The sequence below is a fragment of the Ixodes scapularis genome, unplaced genomic scaffold, assembly GCF_016920785.2.
Source record: "Ixodes scapularis isolate PalLabHiFi unplaced genomic scaffold, ASM1692078v2 PGA_scaffold4__175_contigs__length_147842914, whole genome shotgun sequence".
Lineage (NCBI taxonomy): Eukaryota > Metazoa > Arthropoda > Arachnida > Ixodida > Ixodidae > Ixodes > Ixodes scapularis.
Genome location: NW_024609879.1, coordinates 84,317,451 through 84,337,258, shown reverse-complemented (window position 1 = coordinate 84,337,258; position 19,808 = coordinate 84,317,451). Strand labels below are relative to the sequence as shown.

Genomic DNA, 19,808 nt, shown 5'->3' with positions numbered 1-19,808 from the left:
TTCTAGAAACATTTAAGAAGTTGCAAGAGATCTCGTCTCTCTCAGTCGTACTCGGTCGCAAGAGTGTGAACGGGCCTTAAGAAAGACCGTGTAAATTTTCTTTTGTGACACCCTGTAGTAAAGGACTCGCGCTTGAATGTCCGTGTATGTTGTGCTGGGTTGTGAGTAGTAGGGTGCCTTCATGTCCCGCTTAGCGAACATGAAGGCACTCTAGTGAGTAGTGTGATATCGTCCGTGTGGATATTTTTGTTGCAGCCGGCACAACAGCACAGAGGGAAAAAATATTGCCCGTACTTGCCCCTTGCCCGTACTTGCCCCTGATTGGCCGCCTTCGGTCAGATGACTACTACCGGCATATTTTTAGAGAGTAAAGCTATACGCACTCCGGAGTGCGCTTCGGACGGAAATGGCTATACGCACTCCGCTTTTCTCGTATAAAAAGAGTGGACACAACGAGTTTCCTAAGCGGTGCCATAGCATAGGGGCTAGGGTGTCCGCTTCATACGCAAGTGGACGCGGGTTCGATCCGCGGTGGGCCTACTTTTTTCTTTTTTTTTTTTTTCTCAAACATTTTGTTTTGTCGAGGCATTTGGCGATATTTACGACATTTCCTTTTTTGTGATGGACAGTAAAAAAAATGTCGAGAAACTTCGCAGAACTAAATCGTACTGGACTCCCTTTCCGGAGGTGCGATCGGGGACAGCGGGGCTTGGATTGCCGGCTGGACGCCGCGAAGCGGCGTGTACTGGTTACGCTTTGTAATTAGCAGCCGATACTGTCGCCGCGAAGCGGCGTGAACGCAGGCGGCGGGCTGTGTTAACGAGCGCCCCAGTGATTCACGCGCCGTTCGAAAAGGGTGGCTTGAGCGGCATTATCTCTCGGAGGAGTGCGTATAGCCATTTCCGCGCGAAGCGCACTCCGGAGTGCATATAGCTTTACTGATTTTTAGGGATGACATCGTGCCGGCTGCAGGCAAAATATATTCCTGGAAGAAAAAAATACTAGATTTGCTTCACAGCCTAGACTCTAGGCACTCTGTGCCTATTCGCTGATTTTATTTTTTCCCCCGAGAGTATGTAAACAATATTTTTTCGTGGCAATGCAATCAATGGTATGGGAGTGTGCATGCGCTCACCATGAATTAACGATGTGCTCTCACACTCTTTTTTTTCAGAAATGTCAGTGTACGGCGGCACTGTAAACAACTTAATTTTTGCAAGAACCTAAATTTGCGAATCGCCTACGATTTGCGAAAAATAGGTCCCGCAAACAATTCCGGTAAAATATAAACACATTGGAATCTATATTAAGATCCCACCACGTCGCGAAAATTAGAACCTGCAAATTACTTAAAAACTTCAAGTTTGGCCTAAATCGCGAAATATATTGAGCCCGCAAAAAGTAAGTTGTTTACAGTATAGCCAGCCAATAGGAGGACACTGCCGGCAATCTTTTACCCGAGTTCCTATGCCGGCCACCAGCAATATAGACCGTTCCATTAGGGTCATAGCAGAGAGGGTAAAAGAGAAAAAAATGCACTCCCCCTCTCACCCCGCAGGTCGTCCGCTTCACCGAGTGGACTGTAGCTACCGTCCGGCTGGCGTGCAAACTCTGTTTAAAATCGCGTCATTTTGGAACTTTCAAGCTCAGATGCGCAGATTTTGGTATGCCAGTTGTCATGTATTATTATGCTAGATAAAAAGACTCACAGGGTCCAATTGCGCTGTTACCTGCTTGCAAATAAAAAACAAAAATAGGGAAAACTGTGTCAGATTGGCCGGTCTCTCCGGCGAAAAGAAAATCCGGTTGCTGTACCTTTTTACTATACAAAAGTTCGTACTGGTGTAGGCCTTTAGCGACCATGAGTGGAAGTCTGAAATAATAAATAAAACGTGCTATCCTGCCGCAATACAAACAGTAGTACTGCCGGCTGACTCAACTGCTATTTAAGTAACGGAAAAAAGATATGCTAGTTGATCATTTAGCAAAATAGAACAACAGAGAGCTATAGGCTGATTTTTGGAGTAGCCACAACTATTCTAAGAACGCGAACCACTTCACAACGGCAGCCACGAGCGAGAGTTCTATGTTCGGTAGAGCCCGCCGACACAGCCCAAAGATGGAGAACGGCAACCTCCCTGTTTGTCGTCTGCTAGCGGAGTCAGGCGCGTGCCCTCTCTCTCGTTTTACCCTGCCGAACCCGCTGAACTTCCCGGATGTGTGGAGAGGGCGCTGCGGTCGAGCAAGATGGTGCCGCCCAGAGAGTGCTAAATGGAATGGTCTATATTCACCGTCTTCTTCTTATAGTAGTCCAACCAAGGTATTTCTGCAACGCTGTATTTAGAGCACCATACAATGATTCTTCCAAGTCTAAAAGCAGGATGCAGAGCCTGCCATGTCTAGACTGAGCTTACTCCGTTGACTCGAAATTTGTCGACTTTGAGCACTTGAAGTTACAGAAGTGTTGCGAAAGACAATTAAAGGAATTTGTGTCCATTTAGGGAAAACATAAGTACCAGCTAAACGTGGACGCAGCAGTCGTGTCTATTTTGTGCCCCACGTCAACCTTTTTTAGGCAACAGCAAGGATTCAATACTACGTTATCTAGGAGGTGCTGATTAAATTCGAGTCCCAATGTTTATCGATCAGTGCCAGCAAAGTAAATGCCACAAGATGGAGCTGCATGCTTTAGACGCTTTGTGACTGCCGTGCACCAAAGCCATATATGTAGAGAGTTTGGTCAATGGGAGCCGCGGGCAGAGCCAGGGCGTGCTCCAGGCTCGGAAAGAGGGCTTGGCATGCTTTCTTGACCAATCAGAAGCCGAAAAGAATCCCCTAGTGGTGGTAGCGAGAAACAGTTCTGATCAAAGGTCTATGTTTGTAAATGGTTTTAAATAAGCGCATAAGAGTGAAGTGTAGTAACTCTCCGTGGTTGAAAATAGGGTGCACGTGTTGTTTTGATCATGATCATGCAGAAAGATGTAAGAAACGAATGCGCCACTCAACTCGGTTTTGCTCGGTCAGAGTGTGACCTCTCGGACGGCAGATTCCCGGCCCTCGGCGCTTGGCGTACGGATTATGTCGATCGTTCCGCTAGTCGCACTCCTACACCATCATTTTGGATGAGCGTGATTGAAACATCACGTGTACCATATTTTCAGCCATCGAGAGTTACTTTAACGCAGTTATCAGGTTTTGTTTCTCGCGACCACCGCCAGGGTATTATTTCCAGCTTCTGGTTGGTCACATTCGAATTTGTGAAGATGCCCTGGAACACGCCCAGCCCGCTTTCAGCCAATGGTGCCTCCTCCAACGAATGGCCAAACTCTCTACATATACGGCTCTGCCGTGCACGAGCGCAATCTATTTGCGTTCGCTCATTCGGCGCACCATCGAGGATTACGATTGTGGGATGACATCGTTAGAGTTTGGACGCCATGTTCTTTGGAGTCTTTCTTTACGGAGACCTCAGTCTTTTGTTTGAGTGTAATTCATCCAGAGCGGTGTTTTTTTTTTCTCACATTCATAGTCCTTATTATTGAACCCTTATTTTGGCACCTACAGATAGGTGCCTTGGATATGAACATTTCATTACACCGTTGATGGTAGATACGGAAATTTATTTGACTAACCTTAAGTGTGAGGGAAAAAAAAAGCCCTCTGTGACTGCAGCTTTGACCCAGCCGCGTCACACATTGCACGTCATTTGGTACAACAGTTTGGTGCTTTCTGAACACGTGAAGAGATAATTTTATTTGCAAGTATTTTGTTTGAATGGCCCTTAGCATTGGTATGAGCACTGTCAGACAGCAGTTTAGGCCCTAAGGTTTTGCAGTGCTACGTGCTCCTGCTTGTGCTTTTTACGTTACACCCAGCTTGTGATAAGGGGTATTTTAGCTCGCCAAGTCCAAAGGCTTATAGTTTTTTTCTAAATGCTCCCTTTTTATACGCATTATTCCAAATATTCCCGGATGTCGTTTTTACAAGCACTAGAAACTGATTGTTTCTAGTGCTCGGATATATTCAAGTCTTTCATTTCAGCATGCTAGAGTTCAAATTAGCGGCTCTTCGTAACTGAAAGGGCAACGCACGTTACCTTGTCGTCATGGCGATATTCAGAACACACTCAATCTTCCTTTTGATTACACTCGCAGCCAACGCCGCAGCCGTGGCCATGACGGAGTGAACGGTAAAAACTGTGGATTCGGCTCCAGGGGAGTTTTGTCCCAAACCTCAAACACGCCTGCGAAAGCATTGACAGTTTTGCCTCATGTTTCAGAAAATATTTCTCGTCAATATCGCCTTTCTTGACTCAGTAAACGCACTCAGCGCCTTAGAACCCTCCTCTTACAATTTTACATTCATGTACTTTCAGCCTTATCCAGAAACAAAAAAAAACCTGTGCCGCGCTGTGCGAATCCTTCAAGGTCATCCTAGCTAATTTTTGCTTCGCAAGTTCATCACAAGGGGGAATGTGTGGCAGTGGCGGCGGCACTCTCACTGCTCTACTCCGGCTCCTGCCGGCTCCTCCCATTGATCAGACTCTCTCTTTGCACGACTCTGCATTCAGTCAAAGCTTCATAAATCTGCATTCTGTACAAAAATGAGCTGAATTATGCGTTTGTATAGAAGAAAGGTGGTTAGGCACAGAACCCTGCAGGAACAGTGGTTGCATTTTCCTCATCTGCCCTGTACCTTAAAGCTTCATATGCAGACTATTTGTGAGCATTATTCATAGTTCTATGTGCACATGATTTACAATCTGAACAAAACGTTAGGGCAAAAACGACCTGGTGAAGGTTTAACATAATTTTAGACGGACCCCCGATACTGGGGAAAGGACGAAGAACAACACAATACACAGAGACTCTGTGTGCTGTGTTGTCCTTCGTCTTTTCCAAAGTCTCGGGGGTTTGTCTAAAATTACAATATGCAATCTTTTTCATTCTTTCATCGAGGGCTTTAGCAGTGTTTTTCTCGTGCCTTGGGGAATCGAAATTAGATATAAATTCCAAAAGCACCTTGAAGTGGTGTCTTCACTTTTACTGAGAACTCTTTATAATGTCCTGATGATGTTCATAATATACTAGTACTATAAACGGCAATGCTTCTTTTATGTGCATAATATATAAATATCAAACCACTTAATAAATACACGCATGCTGTGCTCATAAATTGATTTTATACGTTTAAAGTGTCTTGATGTAGTGCATAGAGTTTCATTTCAGTTTTTTCTTCTTCTGAGGATTCCCAAGAGCAAGCTGTGTAATCTTGCCTTGCACTTACAGAAATCGTTTGTATCCTTTCCTTTTGGCAACACTTCGTTCTTGTTGAGCCATCCGAGGAAGTTTTTTTATTAGTGTTTTCATTCTATCCAAGGTTCTGTGTGAATGTGATTTGTCATTGTACGTGGGCAGGTCTTTCTTACAAGGCTTAGTCAATGTGTTGGCTTAGCATTGTGACAACTAAACATTCAACTATTTTATGTGATGCAGATGTGTTTGCTTGTTTGCTTATTCTTAGTGCAGTATATTATTAATTTGACATTGAACCTTATATTCATTGCATGTAAGAGATTCCATCTAATTCTTGCTGGGCCATGTCATAATTATGGTGTACTTTATGCTGAAAGAATTAAATAATGTAATTCGTTGAATGGCCCAATGACAGCTGTTCTTCATTTGCTTTCAGGCCCTGAGAAAAAATTGACCTTGTTTTGGATCAAACAAGTTCTTGTGGAGGTGCTGTGACAAACAGTTTGTCATATTGACCCACTGTCACCACCGATGAGAAACTTCATGAACTGTGAAACTGGAAGCTGAACTCAGTGTCACCTTATCATTTTCAGACTGTTAGATGGCATGTGTTTGTTTTCACGTTTTGCAGCTCTGATTTGAGGTGTGAAGTCTCTTGGAATGGGTTTAAAGGTATACAAAACAGAATATTGGCCCACTTCAGATATAGCAGTAGCAACCGTTATTGCTGTATTTGTTCACTTCTGTGAGCCGTGGAGTGCAGCTGGTCTGCATTTTGATCAGCGTATTGCAAAAGTTACCAGCCTCTTTTTTATTTGCATTCTCTGAATGAAACAGCCCACTTCAAAACACTGTTTACTCATCATCTCTTTAGATTCTTTTTTAAAGCATTCACAAAGTTCCAAGCACATCTGTTGCACTTTGTCTTGCTCAAGATTTATGTCGCTGCTTTGTGTATTTCTTGAACTGATTTATCTATTTTGATCAAGTTTTCCTTCATTGTTTTTGGTAATCTGGGCCAAATCACTCCTGTGGAAACTGCATCGCAAGCAAAAAAAGGTTCATGCCGTAGTGGTTTGTGCAAAAGATTAAGGAAAATTAATTGCATTCGGTATAATGAGATAATATAATGCTGTAAGTAATTAAAAATTTTAATTATATATTTTGAAGGTATTACTGCAATTGAAAACTTGATGCAAATGATCAGAAACTATGAAATCCACCTACATGGTAGTCATATAAAGCACATGCAGCATTTTATGGTGAAATGCTAAGCAAGCGTCTACTCAATATTTGAAGATAATCACAAAAAAATAGAGGGTGGGCACATGTCAGCTCGTCATTTCTGCATACATATGTACTGTGCATATCTTCTCAAATGTTTCATATTTTGGAGGTGGGCTCTTAGTGTGAAATGGGCAGATGGGTATTCTACGGTATGTGCGATGCATGGTGGCGCACATAGAATCGGCTGGAAGGCCTCTGCACTGCCACATAAGGCTTCCCTTTTTGATGTCAGTGCCAGACACCTTATTGAGCAATGCATGGCAGCACACGCACATCACACATTTTGGCCACAGGGAGCAGGATTACCAGTGTTGGCCTCAAAAGAGTTTGACAGATAGATCAATAGAGATTTTTTTTTTTAACTCTTAGTTACAAATCCCACAGGAGGTATTCCCACCCACACACGAGTCCGTGTGGCCAGCTAGACGACAATGGTCGTGCGAAGGTTGTGCAAAGTATAGACAACGGAGTGGTGAACAGTACAGCGTTCGGCGATGTGTGAGGTGTTTGACCAACGTCACCTAGAATGACAAAATCCTGCGCCCCACAATTTTGAAGTCGTCGCACTGAGATTGAGCAAAGACACAAATTGGACACAAATGCCGCATCAATGTTTGGTCATGCCTCGTTTCCAATATGCCACTTTTGAAATAATGAAAAGATTATCTGTGGTCGCCATTAGTTGGTTATGTGAGCATGCATTGGACACGAGCGCCTCCTCAGTATTTGGAGTGTACTCGGTTCGAAACGCATTCCACAGAAGTGCTGCATCACTGTTCGGTGCGAACTAGGAACCAATCGTGGACTTTACGCCGGAAGTGATGAAACCGACTAATGGCGGCTGCGCATAATCTATGCATTGTTTCACAATTTCGGAAAGGCTATGAACACGCCGAAGGACGCTCTGCATTGGGCTTGGGTCTGATTACCGAGTCTATGCCATCCAGCTGCGACGACGTTCCATGAAGGAAGAGGAGGATGTTCGCAGGCCTTGATTATTCTAGGTCGTCAAATCAGATTTGGGACTTTTTTGTGCCAAGCCAACGAAAGGCATCTGGCACACCCCAATGGACGACCGAGTATTAATTTTGTTTGCCCGGGAATCTTTTGTCATGCAACCGGAACCTCGGTCGCATGGCAACTGAAGTTTCACAGTAAGGTTATGTGCCTGCAATAAGGTTTCGCGCCTGTAATAAGCCTCCATCGGATTGCGGGCACCTTGGTCGGGATCCAAACCCGCTGCCCGAGATCGGTGGGCTGCAGCGCTTTGCGTTGCAGCCACCGAGGCAGTTCATTTTAGGTGGTGTTGGTTCGAATGAGCGTTACACGAGTGCTTGGCCGCTGCTCTGCAGGGAGTCATTGACAGTCTAGTCCCCCTCACATGTCTCACAGCAGCGCCGGAGAACATCACCTTGGGCCACGGCACACCCGAGCGCATCCGCCACGGCAGCCCGTTCCCTCCCGCCAATCCAGCGGGGGGCACGCACCGTGGCGCCGCCAGGCACCAGTGCCGCTTCTGCGCTTACTCCAGCCAAATCAAGCACAACGTGACCATGCACGAGAGGACGCACACGGGGGAGCGGCCTTTTGTGTGTGAGGTCTGCCATAAGGCGTTTACGCAGAGGATCGACCTGATTTACCACCTGAGGACCCACACGGGGGAGAAGCCGCACAAGTGCAGCACGTGCGGGAAGGAGTTCCGGAAGGCGGGACACCTCAAGGGACACCTGAGGGTGCACACTGGCGAGAGGCCTTACAAGTGCCTCACCTGCGGGCTCGCATTCAGCTGCTCCTCCAACTTCACCAAGCACTGCCAGAAGCATCTGGGCAATGTGTCTTAGCGGTGCGGGGGTCCACGTCCGCAGACGCACCTGGCGGCGAAATTCGGTGACAATTTTGAGTGGGGGTTGATGTGTGCCCGCAGACCGTACAGTGGCGTCTTCTTTTACCTGGCCTATCTCTATCGAAGGTCAGATTTGTTTTACAAGTGTTTTAGGCTCAATCATACATTTTCCCTCGAATGTAGTTGAGTGTGTAGTGACAGCTTATTGTCACTTATTGTCACTTATGCGGAGACACCATCTATCATTGGGTAACCCTGGAACACATCCGACCTGCATACCGAATTCTCCGGACTTTAACAGTGTACATGTTCGAAAGCTGAAATTTTGCACGGCACAGACCGTCTACAGGTGTGGACTACGTGGAACTGTTTTCTAGATCTCGTCCATTGCAACAAGATGTGACACATTTTGTGAACGACAGAGTATGTTAACAATTTATGTATGATACGAGCTTCTGTACGAGCTAACAAAGCGGGAATTTGTCAAGTTGTGCTCTGTACGAAGCTTTTTTATGTGGAGACTAGTCACCAGGTGTAGTCTAGGCGGCATCAGGTGCGGACTACATACCAGGTGTGGACTATGGTCCGGAAGATATGGTACATTTTACGCATCATACTTTCGCCATAACCAGTAACACCACGTAAAGAATGTTTCAAGACTCGTCGGCGCCAACTTGCCCTCGCGTCTATTGAAACTTACAAAACAATACTATTGCATCTCTTTTTTCTCACAAGAAGGTCATTCGCCAAATTTCTTTGGTTTTCTTATGGTCTGTCCTGACCTGGTCTTTGAGATGCTTTTTTGTTGTGGAGGAGCACTCAATTTTGAAGTGCTTGCTTCAGAATGTGTTCGGTTGCTGGTAGACACCTGTGATGTTGGAACCAGGTGATGTGCATTTTGGCGAAGATATCCTCCTTGTCCTTATAGTCTAAGATCAAGGTCCCGGTCTCTTTGCCGTGATTGTTCCAGTTGCTCTGCTTTCCCTCACCCATACCTCGCTGCCAATATCCAGGTTCTGTTTTCGGCACACTCCATGTCTCTTGTTAATTTTATGCTTGCTTATTTTTCTCTTCTCGGTCTTTCTTCCAGAACTCCTCGTGGTTGGGCAGTCTTGGCAACAGTGTAGAAGTCAATACTGGCAGTGTGGATCGCAACTGTCTTTCCATCAGAAGCTATGCTGGGCTGCATCCCAAAGGTTCTGGTGGTCTGTAGTTTAGTAGGTCAAGCTCAGGGTCTTCAGACCTCTTGAGGAGTAATTGACGATCTTAATCATTCTCTCTGCTTCCCCATTACTCTGTGGGTACGGAGGGCCGCTTGTAATGGTGCTCAATCTTGTAATCCTTTGAGAAGTCTTCAGATAGCTTGGAACGGAATAGTGGATCATTGTCTGATTGCAGAACCTCGGGTATTCCGTGACGAGAAAGTATTGCTTTGAGATGTGATATGACTGCTCCCGAAGTGGTTTGTCTCAGTCTGCTCACTTCTACATACCTACATACCTTGGCCATTCCTCTGTGCGCTCAACCCGTCATCGTTGCTTGGGCCTTTACGTTCTCCGAGTTGGTAGGGTTTCCATTTCCGAAGCACCTCTGACACCATGTGGTTCTAACATGATTGTAACGAGTAACACCACGTGGAGAATGTTTCAAGACCCATCGGTGCCATCTTGCTCTTGCGTCTGCACGCACCGCCTGGCCATGTTTATGGAAACTTACAAAGCAATAATATTACAAACACGACAAAACCTTTGGTCTAGTTATGCACAGATCAGAAGCATTCCAGGGCTGCCCAATAGGTGGCACCAGTGTATTGTCTCATCATAAGTCGTTACAAATTATAGCAACACAGTCGATCACAGATGTGTGCCCGCAGACAGCTTGGTAATGTGTCTCCTTACCTGTTCTTTCTGTCACAAGTCAGGTTTGTTTTATGAACGTTCAGGCAGCAGGTTGTAGTTAGTCTGCCTCGAAATGACATCTCACGTCTGTGCCGTAGATAAATAATTTGGCTATCGCAGTGCCACTGTTAACCTGGGGTCTTTAACGTGCAGTTGTGATTACACGACAAGCTGGTGAGATGCTCTCTTATGAGCAGTAGTGATGCCAGGCTGGGTATATTTGTTTTTTGCACTTTAACCGTGAAAATTGCTAAATAGTGACTCTGAATTTCCTTTTGATTATGAAAGGTTAATGTTTCATTAAAACATTCCCTGTGGCCCTTTTCTATTCCACGTTTCTGCTTTTTGTTTTTTATCTTTCTTCCCTGGTTATGTTCCCCATGGGCCCTCCAATGTAACACAGCCTAGTGCTTGTTTGCTTACTCATGTTTTTGCTTCATTACCGTTCTGGCCTACTTTTTACACCCCAGTAATAATATCAAAAAGGCAATCCATCACTCCTTAAAAAAAAAGAACCCTAAGTTTTTGTTTTTATCTCTTCATATTTTAGATTATCAAGCTGGCACTTTTTAGACTTTACTTGCACTTGTACAACCAACTGTGGTGTATGTCATGTCCAACATTGGGTTACTCTTAGAAGGTGCCAATTGTAGTACCCTTTATTAGCTGAGTGTCTTTCAATGGCCAGCATGACTCGATTCAGATCTAAAATTCTGGGGACTCCTTCCATGATGATACCTTAACACCGCATCAATGATTGCACGTTTTGATTTATTAACTGTCTCTCAACATTAAGGACCATGGGATCCTTGATCAAGATTGATGCGGGAATCGCTGCACCTCCATTGCTATTTGCATATTTTAGAAAGTGTTCTGTAGTTTGTTTTTAGCCTCTGGCCCCATTTCAGTTGCTCGTTCATTGGAAATACTACCTGCTTCAAGTTTATGAATCTAACATTCTGATTCTGTTGAAACTGGGCAGAAACAAGATGTAAAACTTCTGCAACTAAACGAGGCAAAATTATATATTTTGCACGCCTAACTTTTAAAGAGACGGTGCATTTCAAAGTTGACACAGTATCCCGGCAGGGGGCGAGGAGAAAATGGCTTCATTGCAACCTGGTGAAATAGTTAAAGTGTTTGGTCCTAAACCTTGGCTTTGAGGAGGGTATATGTGAAAGGGCATGTTTGTACCATGTGCTTGTATGGAAGCAGGGCACCACGGCAAATTGTATCTGCATGTTTGTTTATTTACTTAGATACAGCTATCACCCTAGTTTGACTTAGTTTGTTATATCTAGGTTTACTTGTGAGTTTTCATATCAGTCTCTAAGAGATTAGACTGATGTCACCTTTGGTAGAGTTGCTCCTTTGGCGTTTGACCCTATGGAAAGTGTTGTATTCACTTCTAGTATGTTGTGATGCTGGATAAAGACAGACAATTTTTGTACTACCTTCTTTGATTAGATACTGCTCTGTAAGGCACTAAGAAATGAATGTTCCAGTAATTCTAAAGGACAAGAATTGCAACATGTGCTGTGGGTCCTTTTTGCTTCTTGGCTATACTAGCTGCACTCTGCAGTTGTGGTGGCCATGGCCTGTTTTGGCACAGTCGGAATCTAGATATTGTGCATGCATTTCACTTGGTGAAATCGGTGTGTTACAGGGTTGTCAAGTTGCAAGGCAAGTGCAATAACAACAACATGACGAAGCAGCAGGAATTAATGCTTTTTCAGCGGGTGTCAGCGTGCGCTTTCAGCTTGTATAATGTTTGAAATTGTTTCCCAGAGCACCCAGTGATGCCTGGCAACCATTAAAATAGATCAGAACAGAATTGCAAGTTATGACTGTGAAAGTTTCGGTGTCTACTGCAAGCGTTTTCAACTTGGTGAAAGATCCAATCTGCCATAATTTGTTTACTCATTAATTGTGCTTGCATGCCGTCACTCACTGCAATAAAGCACCGTCGTCAACCGTTTTTCACGCTACATATGTCGACATGCTTTAGTACCAGGTTTTCTAGTTAGTCTGGTGTGTGCCTAATGTATGATGCTTTCCGAAATCCTATTGTATTTGGCAACTCATATCTTTTAGTGTTTGTCACCTCACCATTTATGCACCATTATGAGGGCCTTGCTATTTAGAAGTGAATATAAATAAAAAATCAGTTAACCAGTGGAAAAGCTTTGATTGCCAGTTTTTGCAACTCTTTTCTGCATACCATTCTGTCCCAGCAGCACTCGTGGCGGTCATGTTGAAATATTCTTGTCATAACTTGAGAAGCTTTGCAAGGCATATAGTATCAACTATTTGCTTTAGGCATTTAGCTTCACAGGACACATTCTTCCAAAACTGGTCCTCCCTCACACACGTCCTAGAGAGTTCTAGTGTTAACCCCTGAAAATGTACTCGAAGCTTCCAGCTTCCTTGGGGGAATCTCATGATTGTTTCATGGTTTGTGGCCATTGCACCCAGGAAGAGTTGTTTAACTGGTGCTTATTTCTTACCAGCCTTAATTTGCTCCTGTTACATCATTGTTTTTGCACTGTCACACTATTGCTACTCATGTAAAACACTACTATTTCTCTGGTGCTTCTATTAGGAACTCCAGCTTGGTGGCACTAAATTCCTAATCATCATCTATTGGAAGCTTCAGATACACAGTCTCTTCACTACAAAGCAATGGAATCCTTTTCTCATGTCTTCCGCAACAGGGCTCAAAGGAACTTTTCTTAATCCTGGCTTTGAAAGCTTCTTTGTCGAGCACTACGGAAACCTGTTGTCATCCTAAAACTTACCAGCTTGACACAAAGAGAGGAGGATTCGAGAAAATGAGAAACATCAGCGCCGCTTCTCCTCTTTTTTTAGCCATTGCTGGCACACTGTGATCAATCACAAAAGGACATGTGCATGGCAAATACCCTTCAGCTGTAACGTATGCTAGAAAGCGTTCACAATTTCACACATAATAGTCGACCTGGCAGACATAACAGTCGACCTGGCCTGATGACTCGGAGTGGTGAATGTCCTTACATTTGCACCACCTTCAAAAGTGCTTTCAGAAAGGGCTCAAATTACGTTGGGTCACAAGAAGGTGCACACCGTTGAAAGGCCCTACAGGTGTAACCTTTGAGAGCAGAAGTTTGCCTGCTCTTCCAGCCCGAGAAAGAACCTAAGATGTACACAAGTTATGCACCTAATGGCGAGACTACTGCAGAATCTGCAGTCTGGCATTTGGAGGCTGTTGCAGCCGATTACAGGAACTGTCACAAGTTTCCACCAACCGAAATGCACAATCACCTATATTTTTTGCCTTTCCCTCACTTTGTACTAAAGGGTGACATCTGAAAGTACCAGTGTGTTGGATGCACTTCTGCAGTGCTATGTACTTGGATGGTAGGACGTGGTGTTTGACTCGCTTGTGAGCACATTCCAGCCAATTGCCGATGTCTTGTTTAATGTGTTGTGCAATATTCTGCCGATCAGGATGTGTTGTATATTCTTTTCCACAATCTGCCATTTTGTCTGCCAGATTGTTTACATTTTGCTGCGACATAAAAAGTAGCAATATTTTAAAAATTGATGATTTTTTTTTTTAATAGCCTCCAACAGTTTTGTTGCTATTATTCTTTCTTTTTATTGGCCGCTTGCCTGCTTTCTTTTAACTCTTTTTTGGAAAAACAGCACTTATAATGGCTCATTTGATTTTAAGGTAGGAATGCATGTTGACATCTCTGATATCGAGATAAGCTATTTCCCTTAAATTTATTGTGCGTAGCATATTCTGGGGTGGTGTACAATCAAAACTTGTACTTTCCAGCTGATGAACTGTTGGAATGCAGAATAGCTAGGTGAATAGCTGTACTAACTGGCATCAATCAAAGCTTGTTTCTTTATTCTTAAGATGTGTCTCTTAACAATAAAGACATTAGATTTTTTGTTTGGTCGCAATGAATGTAGTGTTGAAGCATTTCCACTATGGTATTTGAAAGGAGTGTTTTCTTAAAGTCAGCAGAGTTTGCTTCATTTTCTCTTCATTGCAGTGCCAAAGGTGGCACGAGAAGTCCTCTGTAAGAGAAATTTCTTTACGTAAGGTGAAAAGATTTTGTTATGGAGTAAAAGTTTTGAATTTCGATGTCGCTGCAGGGTTAGAGTCATTATACAGGAATCTTTTTTAGTGCTGTACCCTTGAAAAAAAATTGTTGTATGCTTTCCAGCAGAGTTGGAGACAGTGCTGCTGACCACCGGAGAGGATGGCTTCTGTTACATGTGCTGTGGCAGCCTGTTCTACTCCCAAGCAGACCTGGATCATCATCAGTTTGAAATGCATGCGTTGAAGGAAGGTGAGCCCAGTTCATTCTGTAATGACTCCGGGCACACTGATGCACTCTTGCAGCGGTGGAAGTGCTGTGCCACTTGCGCCAAATGGCACCTCAAACGAACGCCTGCCACATCTTGTGCCAAAATGCCATTTTTGCTAGGCATTGCACCACACCTGCGCCAAGTGGCCTTCAACAAAAACAACAAAAATATTTTATCTTTGGTTGACTCTAATATTCTGAGAAGTAAGAAGAAATGAAAATGGTACAAATATGTATTTTACGGCATCTCTACTTACTGTGAGGTTTGTCTTATCTTGGGTCACAGTGCAAGTGAAGGCTAGATGACGTACAACCACAAACACATGCTAAAAGCTCCAGTCACGGGACGTTTGCTGCACTTGAATGATCTAGCCGATGAAAGAACATGCACAGGAAGATGATGAAGATGACAACGTCAAAGCGCCACGATGTGGCGCTTTGATGTTGTTTGATTAATCCCGTTGGCTCGTGGAGTCGGCTGCGCTTTGACTTGGGGTGAAACGAAAATTTCTCGTCATCTGCGTTGGCTGGTTGATGCTCTGCTTAATTGATCACCGATATTGTCTATATTTCCAGATAATGTTGGCGATTGTCAGGAGATAAAAGTTGCGAGAAAATTGCAAGATAGGATGGCGGATACTGTGATAAGGCAGAACCCAGGGTCTTGTACTCCTGATGAGATTATTGGATTATCAGGTCTGCCACATGCCTCAGTGCCGTGGCTACAGAGTACCGTGGCACTTGTGCCGCCCGCATCAAGCTTCACCACCTCTCACTAGAGCGAATGCGTCGAGCTTTGCCACTTCGCACCGGAGTGCTAGGAGCAGCTTCTGACATGGATGAGCATTTGGGTTAACACGATAGGCTCAGTCTTATTACAGGTCCACCTTTTTTGGTCTTGGTTGTAGGTTGATCTCTATTTAAAAAAAGAAATGTGTGCCGAAAGAAAGAAAAACATGGGTTTATATTTAAAGAAATACAGTAGTCAGGGTCCATCCAGCTGTCAAGAGCAGCTGTCAAGAGTAGCGAGCTTTTACTTAACTCTGGTTCCAACACCGCTAAAAAGCAGTGTCACATTTAAAGCATGATTGGAGGTTTTTATGTTTGTGGGTAGTTGTTTTTGCAGTTCATGATATTAAAGTCTTGAGTTTAATAGGTTCATAAAACTTGGGGTATGCATTTTTACTGATAGACATGTTATCCGATGTGCTGGTTTTTGCTGGCATTTTATGGAAAAAAATATATTTACGGGCTAAATAAACTTCTGAGCATGAAAGGGGAAGGGGAGTGAGGTTTTATTCCAACTCAAGTGTTCCAGGATGATTCATTTCTCAACCACCTATTAATATTGAAACCTTCTGTCATTAAAGCCTTATCTTTAAGAAAGCTTGTGGTCGTTTTGTGCCCTTTCTATTATTATTGCAAAATGTAATAAGTAATATGCTCTTGTATTCAAGAGGATCTCTCAATCATCATTGAGGATGAACTAATTTAGCAATGCAATCACTTTTTTATTCTCAAGTGACGTGCTGACAGATGTTGACGTCTGCTCCAATAGCGTCAGTGGCTGCTCCAGACCAATGTTTTGCCTGCTACAAAACCTGCTCAAGGGTCCTGCTCTTAACCACGGCAAAAAGTTAACCGCCCTTCCCTACTAGGTACCTACAAGTATCTAGCCTATAGTTTGATGATGGTTGGATGAACAATAGCCAACAATATATGTGGCTTTCATGGTAAAGTTCCTGAAAAGAGGGGACCCAAGAACGCGCGCTGCCGGGATTTCTCGATGCAATGCAGCATGCATTTGAGCTTGAGAAACACTTCTTGTTGCTCGTGGTACAGATAATAGGTGAGGTAAGACTAAATTAGCCCTTGTTCGGAAAATTGCTTAATGTTTGGCTGTCTGAAAGGCAGCCTCGTTGAAATTTCGTTCTAAGTTCAAAACAAAGTTCTGTCCTAGAGACGTTGAAGAAGTGAGCAGTGAAAGGCGGGCAGTGTGCTGGCAGCATGGTTGGACAGCGCACAAGAGCTGTATATAAAGCATTCATAAATTGAAAACTATGTAATTGGCTCCAGTGAAAATAAACCTATTACTAAATTACTGAAGCATCGAGGAAAATGCTTACAATGTAATTCTGCGCTCCGCATGCGCTTGCCTTTTCCGTAAAAAAGATTAGAAGTAAATAATCTTAGTAAGGCCTTGACGAACGTGCGTGCAAGATAAAATTTGTTTTAGGCTTTTGCTTAGAACAGTTACCACTACAGACGCCAGCACATGCAGCGGGTGTAACTACTCTCGTAGCATGCTCCTTTGCGCTTGGTAATTTAGCAAAAGGTCTATTAGGACGCGGTCTGCTTCTGCGTGCCTTCAATACCTGGCTGATTGAGTCCAAGGCAATCCACTAGTATTCCAAAGACGTTGCCATGTCGACAGTTACAGCATTCTTTTAGGCTTAGGAATGGCAAGAACAAAAAAACTATCTAAAAAATAGGGCAAGATCATTGCTCATCCTTTGCGATAAGTGAGGTAAAGCAGAGCGAAAACCTTCTGCACCATTCATTGCCGACTGATGCGCCCGATATTTCAGCTGCTACAACATATTCCAAAGTGAGTCACGCTCGCTTGCAGGGGCCCCGCCATGTTTCCCCGCCGTCCTTACCATGCCAGTCATGTAACCTAAAATTCCCCCCCCCCCCCCCCCCCCCCCGTAAAGAAATGCGGTTAACTTTCTGCCGCAGTTAAAGTTAACCGCATTCAAGCAAATGGGTCCTGAAGTTCAAACGATGCTTCCATCACTGCTTTTGATACCCTCTGAAATCGAAACACTGTAATACTGTAATATAAAGTTCATTAGACATTTCAAAGCAAAAAGTTTTTTTAAAATTAAATATTCTATAGTTAAGATTTCAGGTGTTTTCTCCCCAAAATTTGAGAACTTGGCATGTGGAGAATGGTATTTTTATTTAGGCTCCATGGCTGTATTATGGAGTTCTGACACCAAGGGTCTCACTCACTCTTATTGAAAAATGTGGACCACGGAAGTATTAAAAAAAAAATCAATTGCAATGTGTTGTAAAGGAACTGCCCAATTATTTTGCAAGGAAGGCCCAACAGACTACCTGTCATTCACCACAAAGATACAAACTATTGCAATAAAAGCCGACAGACAAGCTAACAAAGGCCTCATATGTAAAACCATTGATTAAAATAATGGCAATCAGTCTTGGGGTCAGTAAATGTTTGCCTACTGCAACCAAATTTTTCTTCTGTGAGCATGAATGTTCTCAATTAAATTCACACGAGGTGGGCATGACTAAGTAGGTCGGAGACCTGTGGGAGGGAGGTGGTAAATTACCGAATCTGGGCAAGTGTTCATAATTGGTCAAGTGAATGTGTTCCTTGTGGAGCACGTAACTCATATGGGCACTTAGTGTGCAATGGGCTTATCATTTGCCATTGCAGCTACTGCTAGTATGCATGAGGGCTTGTCAAATCTTGGGGCATATTTGTATTTTAAAATTTCAGATTATTGCCCAATGGTGATAATGCCAAGGAATTATTAATGACACAGTGGTCATTGGTAACACATTTGGCTTGGCATACCTTGATGTCACAATCACGTGTTGGCCTAGTTGGCCTGTGCCAACTAGGCCAACACAATAAAGGCCAAAGACATCAAGGCACTGCCAAATCATTGAAAATTTATATCTGATAACTACAAAAGAAAATTAGCTAACAATTCTTCAAAGGCTTTCCCAACTATATGCAGTTCAGTGTGTTGATGGGATTTACGTGAAAACAAACTATTCATAGTAAACTATCAGTTTAAAGGATGGTTTTATGAGAACATTTGAGAAATGAGGAAAATCTTATGGAAAGTTAGAACCTCCTAGTTCGAAAATCTGTGTCACTGCAGGAGTTTTTCTATAAAGGGGGCCGTGTGTAGAACAGTTAACAAACAAATGTGCCCCGTTCTCAGATTTAAAAAGAAGGCTTCTAGAAAAAAATCACGATCTGGATTCAAAGCAAAAATGAATCCCTCTGCATTTACCTCCCCAGAGCCTGAACAGGCAATCTCTGAATCCAAGGACGAAAGTAGCAGCGGGCAGTCCACTTCCAAAGACGTGTCGAAGAAAAAGCCTCAACGGAAAAGCAAGCACAAGTGCAGTTTCTGTCCCTACACAAGCCCCCACAAAAGCCACGTGGTCGTACACGAGAGGACACACACGGGGGACAAGCCGTTCCGCTGCCTCTTCTGCCAGAAGACATTTACACAACGCGTCCAGCTGAAGTACCACGAGACGGTGCATACGGGCGAAAGGCCATTCAGGTGTCCGACGTGCCAGGCAAGCTTCAACCAGAGGGCACACCTGGAAGCCCACGAAAGAACTCACACTGGAGAGAGGCCCTTTGTGTGTGACACTTGCGGCAAAGCATTCCCAAAGAAGGCCCACCTGAAAGATCACGAGAGGCTGCACACTGGGGAGAAGCCCTACAAGTGCAGTGTCTGCGAGATGGAATTTAGTTCCTGTTCATCTCTGGCGAGACACAAAAAGAGGCACACCAGTGAGATGTTTCAGCCTGGATAAAACAGTACGTTCACGCTGTCCTTCGCAAAATCTGTCCTTGTCACAACTCGCAACCTTTGTTTATTAGTTCCTTTGCAGCTTTCATTTCTTGTAATGCCTCCACAAGGTGTGGTCAGTGGGTCTAGCTGTCATGCCATTTATTTCTTGTTCCCGTGTGCACGCCTAGTAGTGATAGGACAGTGCAAATTACTCTCTTCTGAAAAGAGGCACTCAGGCTTGCCTTTTTTTTACTTCTCAATCTTGTGTCATCAGAATGGAACTATAAAAGCTTAAGTGATCCATGGGTCAATAAAACTATGAATGCTCAAACATTTTTGTTCTCTCAATCACACTTTTTATATATATGTGAATGGCAGGATAACTGGGCCATTTTCAGTTTTTGCAAATCATGGGTTCTTGAGTTTTTCTTTTGCAGACAACAGAGTTTGCTTTGGACCATAATTATTACAATTCTAATGAAACGGTTCAGTGTCTCGCTGTAGCATAAACGGTGTTGCCTAGTATCCACTCCTCCGACGTCGTCTCATAAATTTCCTGGGGTTTGCGGTCTGCATTGCAAAGCTGTGCCGACACT

The 19,808-nt window shown here is 43.8% G+C and overlaps 1 protein-coding gene across 1 annotated transcript; it reads left to right on the top strand.

The window, feature by feature from the left end:
- The first annotated feature begins 3,641 nt into the window (after window positions 1-3,641).
- On the top strand, window positions 3,642-19,545 carry LOC8039676 (gastrula zinc finger protein XlCGF9.1-like). The gene is made up of 2 exons (XM_029971744.4): window positions 3,642-14,626; window positions 18,705-19,545. Exons 1-2 carry the CDS (start codon window positions 14,551-14,553, stop codon window positions 19,232-19,234), a joined length of 606 nt encoding a protein of 201 aa, XP_029827604.2. The 5' UTR covers window positions 3,642-14,550; the 3' UTR covers window positions 19,235-19,545.
- The last annotated feature ends 263 nt before the right edge of the window (window positions 19,546-19,808 follow it).

What these genes read in the sequence shown, in the direction of transcription:
- LOC8039676 (XM_029971744.4), top strand. Translation starts at nt 14,551, where the DNA reads ATGTGCTGTGGCAGCCTGTTCTACTCCCAAGCAGACCTGGATCATCAT. An exon ending in AATGCATGCGTTGAAGGAAG is followed by an intron (nt 14,627 to 18,704) that starts GTGAGCCCAGTT and finishes TTACCTCCCCAG; the next exon opens with AGCCTGAACAGGCAATCTCT.